General features: G+C 33.8%; 1 protein-coding gene across 5 annotated transcripts in view; it reads right to left on the bottom strand.

Moving 5' to 3' along the window:
* Positions 1-5,725: 5,725 nt before the first annotated feature.
* The window catches only part of LOC128867667 (uncharacterized), a 105,159-nt gene continuing 102,020 nt past the window's right edge, over positions 5,726-8,864 (bottom strand). For all 5 annotated transcript variants that reach the window (XM_054109089.1, XM_054109091.1, XM_054109092.1 and 2 more), the window contains one exon: positions 5,726-7,987. In XM_054109089.1, coding sequence (XP_053965064.1) covers positions 7,779-7,987 — 209 coding nt within the window. In that variant the 3' untranslated portion in view covers positions 5,726-7,778. The remainder of the gene's footprint in view (positions 7,988-8,864) is intronic.

Genomic DNA, 8,864 nt, shown 5'->3' with positions numbered 1-8,864 from the left:
CATAAAAGAGAATTCGAGCTTGACTTGTTTACAGTAGCACAGAAAACAAACTATGTGACATATCACGCTGAAATTTGTCGTGTAAGCTTATAACAGTCCTACCAAAAAACAAAAAATTTATTTTTCCCATATGTCATCCGCGGACCGTTCTATTGTTAACGCCTCGTTCATATTTGAGCAGAAGGTATTAAGAGATCTCAGACACGTTTGAATAGAGCCTTAAATTTCTCAAGCATTCGCTTCCACCAAAAAAAAAAAACAAAAGGCGGAACTTACTCAGAGCCCCAATATAAAGACATGAGCATGTCGCGAGTGTTCAGCTCATAAAACCATATTTAGAAAGTGTATAAAATAATATAGAAATAAATAAAATAGAAAATTAATTATATATTGTAATATTTTAATCGAAAGAAAAAAAGCGGTGCTACATAAACCAAACTACTGGTACGCATATACAGGGTATTAAAAAGACTAAAAAACAATAAAGGTCTTAATAAACAAAAACACTCATACGCTATTTATATGTATGTGGTATAACACACCTCCTTGATACTTTCACTACTTTTGGTTCTTTACATTTTACATATTATATTACATAAAAATTTTGTTCACAGTATATTAGAACTCTTTTTTCACTCGTTTTTCGGGTATACCGATCATTTTAATTGCTTAAAAGTTTATTTTGCCTTTAAATGAGAAGTAAATAATCATTTTTGTTGCTCACTTGCTCTGTTCGTCGCACTTCAATGTTAAATCGTTTTCAATCGATTTGTGCATTACACTACATAAGTTAGTTTTTGATTTTCATCGCATCATACATATATTTATTAATATATATTTTACCTGCATTTTCTTTCTAAGTGATTTATTTAAATCGTTTACAATATAATGTTGAACACTTTGCCTATAACTCTGCTGCAAATTTTGTGTGTGTGAACACAACTCTCGTATACTACATTCCTATCAGATTATTATTTATTATTGCCCATCCACCGTCTATGCCATCATTCCTTTGCAATGTTTATTTCATTTATTGTAATTTATTTTACTTCTTCGTACAGATCTTTCTACAGCACACTTCTTCCCCGTTTTAGAATAAAATAGAAGACAACTGAAACCTATAGTTTACTAATTGCTTTCCTTATCTAAAATCAGCCTTTAATTCTTAATGGGAAAACAAATACATAGGAGAATATATGTAAATATGTAGGTATTTATATCAAGCATTTTTCATACGCATAATAATTTGCAGACTTATAGGTGGCAGAAAACACTTAATATTTGGAACAGAAAAAAAAAACATCTTAGAAATTTATAAATAATATATGAATATTTAAAATTCACATTTCTAATACAAGTATCCAATTATAGTTGTTTTAGAAAAAATTTAAAATGGAAGGTCTTCATTCGTATTCGTATATGTACATCTATGATCCAAAGCATGCTCAATAATTTTTTTTATATAATATTAAATTAGAAAATTTGCTTCTCAGAAATTCAAACTTTCGCCAAATTCATTTCTCACTATTTCCTTAAAATTAGCGCCAATAGTGTCTTACCAGTATAAGAAATAAAGTAGTATAAACTATATTTTTCTACATTTATTTCTATATGAAACTATTTTTGAAGTGCATCTACTTCATTTGCTCGCTGGTAAGAGCCATTCTTTAAAATATTTAAACTCATTTATTTCTGATTATGTACATACTTTATACTTATAATCCGAATCTATATTTACTTACACAAATATAAGTGAGCATGTATGTATGTGAGAGTACTGAGTACTAAACGTTCGTGTGGGTAATGTTCATATGTGTTATAAAAACGAAAAATTCGTAATAAACTCGAAATTATAAAATACTACAATATATTAATCACAGTAAAAAAAAAAATGTAAAAACCATATACAAAGTAATTTTTCAAACTTAGTCTTACACTAAATTTCCTTGCAAAAACCAAAAATTCAATGCAATATACAGCACGATAGACCGTCTGGACCAAGAATCGAAATCACTTATACACATGTACATATATATATGTATGTATGTATGCACAAGCAACTGTGCAATGTGCGAAACGAAGTGCATTTTTCATCCACTCTCCTTGAGCTTCTCGAAATTATAGCTATTGGCGCAGCAAAGTTTTTATTCGATTTTCTGGCTACTGCATTAATGCGGCAGCAGAAGACTTGGAATATCCGAAATAGTTAAGGCTATTAAAAATCCTGCCAGTCTTCATTAATACACTGTCAATTACTTTAATTTTGAGTCCGCACTTACCTCCTAATCAAATTTTGTACACTAGAGGGAAAGCTCAAGAAATGCAGCTCGATTTGTCAAGCTGCTTCCTAAATCACAGGCGGAAAAATCAATTCATAGTATCACCTCAAATCTGTCAGTGTGAAACCATCTTTACCCAGATGCTAAATTGTGTTTATTAAAGTCCAGCCGTTCATTTATTACTTCCATTCTATGGATAAGGTCGGCGTCCAATCATATTTAAAATGAGCAAGCTTTTTGAAGGCAGTTTAATCCCCACCTCTAAACTGAGCTGAATTCAAGTTAATCATTTTCAAAAATACTTTTCATTTATTTTCACATACCTAACAATTTTTTTCCATTAAAAGAAAAAATAAAATCCTGAGAGCAGAAAAACTATGCAACCAACTTTTATAATTTTAGCCCGATTGAATTGCAGCGAATTAATAATTAAACCCACCAACGAAGGTTTTGCTCTCGTATTTTTACACTCACAATCTGAATAAATGAAAAGTATTTTTAAATAATTTCACTATCCGACCATAATTTGCTTTTTTTAGTATCTTTTTATAAAGATATATTAGAATCAATTTTTTTTTTTTTTTTACTTTTTCTTTTAATGCAGCAATATATCTTTACTGTCGGAAAAACCCAATTTTAAATTACTCTCTATTTATGTTTACTTAAACACATTAACTTTGCAATTATTTCGATTGCAAATCGCTTTTGTACAAATGACATTTTTTTTGTTATAATTGAGTGATCGTGATCAAACCTCTTCATTTGGCTGTGTTAAATCAAACTACTCACTACGTCTCCACTACAACATATGACTGATAAATATGATCTATGAGGTGTACACTACGATCTTAACAGCAGTGTGAGCTCTTCTCTACACAATGCCTCGTCTAGACTTAATTCCCTAAGTACCTTTAAAGGCGTGTTCTTGATAGAGACGTTAATGCTTTAGTTCCGAACTTGGTGAGCCAAGATATTTTTCCTGATAGGACGTTACACTCTTAGATGCTCAGATGCTCTATGTGATTAAATTAGAATAGAGAGGTCACCTGTAATAATACTAGCCAGTATCTCTAAATTATAGTTAGAAAAGCGAATGAGTTTTTGGAATATTTTTCCTATACCATTCCGTTAGCCCATTGTTTTGTGTGAATTCTCTGAAAGTCGTGGGTGACATTTCATAACCAGTCGCCTCTAAATCACGACAAATTTCTCGTCTGCGTCTTCTTGAAGGCTGATTGTGAAATATACATACAAGTAACGACTTTTCCACGCTTAACAAAACACGCTCGTGCGATTGAAATTAACACCACCGTCACTTAAGGAAGATTCTTGCACAATCAAAAAATTTTCCCAGGTGTAAGTTTATATACTCGTACATACAAATCTTTAGTCAGTTTGAATAATATGTATGTACATATGTGTCGTATAAGAAATTAATACTTCGCAAGACTGTATTTACAAGACTTGTTGTTGTTGTTGTTCCTCCAGTTTACCGGAGACTACCCAACTGTAGGCCCAAGCATCGCACCTAAGACGAAACGGATGTTAAAGAGTTAGTTTTACAAGGAATGTTAAATGATGAAAAGTGTCTCGCGGGGTACATCGCCATCAATTGGAGATATATAATAGGGTATATTCAGAAACGCATTATAAATGCGCAGTAATTGCAGCGCTGGCAGCACTGCCAATGTGACAAGTGTTGCAATTGATAGATTGGCAGTATTAAAATTTTTCCTGCAAATAATGCGCGACGTTTGATACAAAAATGGCGTTTTGGAACGCGATGCATTTGCAGTACTGCCATATTTGCATTTCTGAACGCATTGCCAACACTGCAAAAGTACGTTGCGCATTATAATGCGTTATTGAATATACCCATAATTTGACCAGCGCACAAAGCTGATCTTAAGCGCGACTTTATACTCTTCGTTTGCCACAGGTGCTGATTGAACCATGATTAGGGCAATCAGGGACAGTTGCCAGACTTATCGGTACTCTGACGGGACAAGTATTTGTAATATTTATTTTTAGAACTCGGCATTAAGTTCAAAGAGATGTTATTGTTGTTGTTATAACAGCTTAGAAACCCCTGCTTAGAGTGGTGACTTTATCAATCGAAATAACTCGACTTTTTTGCGACCCAGGACTGCCACCTCAGCGAACTAAGCCTGTTTCGTTCGGCGAACCCCGTCTACAAAAAGGAGATGTTGTTGTTGTAGCAGTATCTTTTCTATTTTTATGGAGATGTTGTTGTTGTTGTAGCAGTATCTTCGCCCTGTCAGTGTAGTGTAATTACCGGTCATCTTCGTCTAGCTCATCTAACGGTAGGCCCAGGAAACTGGCTGTTTCGACGGGTTGGGTCCAGAGGGAGAGAGGTGTTAGATGAGTGGGTTTGATGGGGCATGTGAAAAGGTGGTTAGTGTCGTGCGGGGTGATTTCACACGCTGGACATATGTTTAGTATGTCGGGGTCGATTCTGGATAAGTAGGAGTTTAACCTGCTACAGTATCCAGAACGTAGTTGTGCCAAGGTTACGCGGGACTCTCGGGGAAGTTGGAGCTCTTCGTCTGCAATAGGTGGTGGTTGGACTCCGATAACGGCATTCGGGGGTCGGGAGCTTAAGAAGGTGGTAATGGTCTCCCGATGAATGTCGTTAATGGCCTGTCTGTACACTGTCTGATCCTGGAGTGGTCTGTCTGTTTTGTCCTGGATCTCGTCCACGTATTGTAGTTGATGTCTCCTGATGTGCCTGGGAGGTGGCTCAGGCTCGAGCAGGTGTCTGCATGGGTGAGGCCTACGGTGACACCCTAGCAGAAACTGCTTGCCGAGCATTTTGTTGTGCTCCTTTTTTTAAAAAGGAGATGTCTCTGGGCCTGCTTGAGAGACAGCTCAGCCTCAAACAGAGTGTTTATGACTTGCACAGCATTGTGTTATGCTGGTTTACTGAGGTATAAATGTACGCCAGACCGTGTGGATGAGATTCAAAGGCAACGCGTCGCGGTTTAGAGAACAACATTCTGCGAGGCTAGTAGCTACGTTTACTATGAATACCAGATTGCCACTTCGCCAGTGAAGCTTATTTATCGAGAACTTTATCGCACTCTGCATCCTAATTCAAAGGCGGAGCAAATTGTTAAATCCCTATTACTCGGCACCTTGATTTATTTATGGTGAGACTGCTGAAAATTGCTGTTGCTTTGCATACTACAAAAACAAAACTACTTCAATTGAAATCATACAAATAAAAAATTCTCATATCGAAATAATTAAGTGCAATTTATATTATTTACATACTCTTTATACTCATATCCATCTAAATGCAAATTAGTTCGAATGAACTCTGTCATACATACATATTTGTAAATGTCGCATGCACTTACTTCGTAAATATATTTCAATACATTTTGCGTTCAATTCAATCATTACTCATAATAAAATTCTTTTGGTTTTGTTTTTTTTTTTTGCCTTAGTCACTTTTCTCTACGTATTCATATTTTCGTCTAATCAAGATAGATAAACTTTCACTTCGCAACAACACATATGTCTCACTTGCTGTCGGCCAGCTAATATCCCAGCCAGCCCACAGCTGTTTTTGTTTGTTTTGTCAGTTTTAATGCCAATCCACAATATACTAAATGCCAACATTTTTTACGAGGGGTTTTGCCACACAATAAATACAATCCAACATCAAATTTATAGAGATGTACGATGTTTTTTTGTTTTGTTGTAATATAAATTTGTATAGATTTATTTTAATCGGTCAATTTGCATTCACTTTTGTAATAAAAGTAATAGTAATAGTAATAATTTTAATAGTAATAACCTAACAGTACTTAAATTATACTTTGTGTATGTATAAGCATATATATGTATGTAATAATTAAGTTTACTAAAACTAGAATTACAAAACATTTATGCGAATAATGGAAACAAAAGTTTTTAGACAAAATCAGCATATGTGTAAGTATATGGTACTAGTATGGTATATGTGTGTGCATATATGTATATGTATTTGCCTGTTTCACTTAACACTTTTGATTACAGCTACTGCTGATTGGTTTCTTGTTTTGTGAGTTTTGGATTAATTATAATGGAACAAATGTACACTTGCTAAAAATATACAATGTTCGTAACATTCATTGCAATGGTGCAAAATTAGACAATAACATTTGCAATCCGTGTGTTTTGCCAAAGGGTATAAAAACAAAGACAATTGAATTGTTGATGGGATATAGATTTTTTTACAAAAAGCAAGCTAATATGCAGCACAAGAGAAGGCACGAGTACTTGTTAAGCTCATGCAATCGTTTTGATTTTTCGATTTTAATACAAGCAAGTCTTATATAGTATGTTTGTATGTATGTAAGTCGAATCACATAACATATTCATAAAGGTAGCGGTAATAAGCAACACAAAACAACATTGTAAATAAATTTACTTAAATTTTAAAAATCATACATGTATATATTTTATTTACTTGCATATGCGTTTTGTGTGTATGCGTTTATTCATGAAATATGTATATTTATATAACCTCTGACTTTCACAATGTCTATGTCGGTATGTATGTGTATGTACGTTTATTTGCATTATATTTCTGCCTATAAAATTATGTAAATATTTCCTCCTTCGAATATCCATATAAATAATAATACATTAAATATTTTTATTATTACTTGTTTGCTTTGTAAAAAAAACTACATACGTTAAAATAAAAAAAAAAAAACAAAAAAAAAGAATGTGACAAAAAATTTAATAAGGTGATGGAGAGAATCGAAAAACAAAAAATCTTTGCTAAATATATCTAAAGTCTTACACATATTTTAAATTGTATTATTTCCGAATACAACATAAATTATAAAAATTTTCGCTCAGTTTTTGAGATAATGCAAATTTCCTTTTTCACAAACACAAATTGTTTTTGCGCATAATTTAAGTTGCTACCTGTTAGCTTGTATCAATTTGCTCTATCTTTTTTCAAATTATCAGCTTTAGTATTTATTTATTTTTTCTTATATTTCATCTAACCATTTTTAAATGAGTGTCATGAAAAATTTAGTCTTAATTGTCCGATTTGGGAAGATGCTTCGAATTGCTTTGCTTTGTTTTGCTGATATGCCGATTGTTGCTTTTGCTTGTCGTCACGTGCCGCAACTTAGGTATTGGCTTGACTGGTGTTGTTATTGTTCTTGCTACCTGTAACGACTTGGCACCATCGGCTGCAGCTTTATTGGCTATCGACGTTGTCGCTTTTGTTGTCATCTTTGCAGTTGCATTTGTCGTAGTTGATGTTGAGGTTGTTGCTACTGCTGTTGCTGGCGCTGCTGCGCCAATTGGCAACATACTGCTACTGCTGCGACTCATCTTATTAGTGTTGTTGTGTATATTATTGTGGATGTTGTTGTTCCTGTGGCGTTGGCAATTACTATGTTGTAGTATATGTTGTTTTTTTATATTATCGCTAATGTGAGACGTGCTGCTGGAAGTGTAAAGCATTTATCAGTAGGCCTGCGCTTCTTTATAATCACTCTGATCTGATGTGTAGAAGTCTTCCAGCTTCCATTGCAGTGTCTCGAAGGTCGGTCGTCGCATTGGATCCTTGTGCCAGCACTCAAGCATAATTTCGTATAGGCGTGGTTCGCAACTGGGCGGTGCTGGCATACGATAGCCATGTTCGACTTGGGTTAACACTTCGGCATTAGTCATACCTGCGTAAGAGAGGAAGGGAGTGTTGAGAAGACATCATATAAATCCAATTACAAATCTTAACAAAATATCAAAAATATATAAACTTAAATAAAGATTGTGAATGGTGACCTTTGAATAATTCTTTTTAGGATCGTTTATACCAATCTATTTGAAAACTTATAAAGTATGGACCTTTGTTTAGGCCGAACGGACTTATTTTGTCTAATTGGTGGACTGTATTATGCAGTAACTCACAGCTTATTTCGGGTGGGACAATATTTTTACTTCTCACTGAAAAAAAAACAACCAAAATGCAATATTATTGCACAAAAAAATTTTTTTTTTGCATTTTAGTCTTTATTCACTTCTTCGTGCAACGGGACAAAAACAATACTTGAAAAATGTTTCAAAATAAGAAAAAATATAACAAAAACAAAAATTCATACAAAGTCAAAGTCACAGCTTATTTCGTGTATATACTAAACTTAAAAACAATTCTTATCTAAAAATTAAAAAAAGTCTAATTAATATTTTGTTGGGTAGCCTTTTTGTTTTATCACACTTCTTACACGAGAATTCATCGAAGAAACCACTTTTTTTGTGTAATCCGGGAAATCTTATATCATTCAGTTTTTAGGGCCTCTTTTAGGTCCTTTACGCTGGATATGTTATACAGTCTGATTTTTGTTTCAAGCAGGTGCCATAAGTTTTCAATTACATTTATATCTGGTGATTGGGGTGGCGTTTGAAGCACATGTGGACAATTCCAAATCAACCATGCTTGCACTACACCCAACTTATGCTTTGGGTCGTTGTCTTGATAGAAGCTGAAATTCTCTCTTATGCCCAATTTTTCCGCACTCTGAAGTAAATTTGCTTTCAAAATATTTAGGTATT

This window comes from Anastrepha ludens, chromosome 6, assembly GCF_028408465.1.
Source record: "Anastrepha ludens isolate Willacy chromosome 6, idAnaLude1.1, whole genome shotgun sequence".
In the NCBI taxonomy this organism is placed as follows: domain Eukaryota; kingdom Metazoa; phylum Arthropoda; class Insecta; order Diptera; family Tephritidae; genus Anastrepha; species Anastrepha ludens.
Note: the sequence above shows the minus strand (reverse complement) of the source record. Positions and strands in the feature narration are given on the sequence as shown.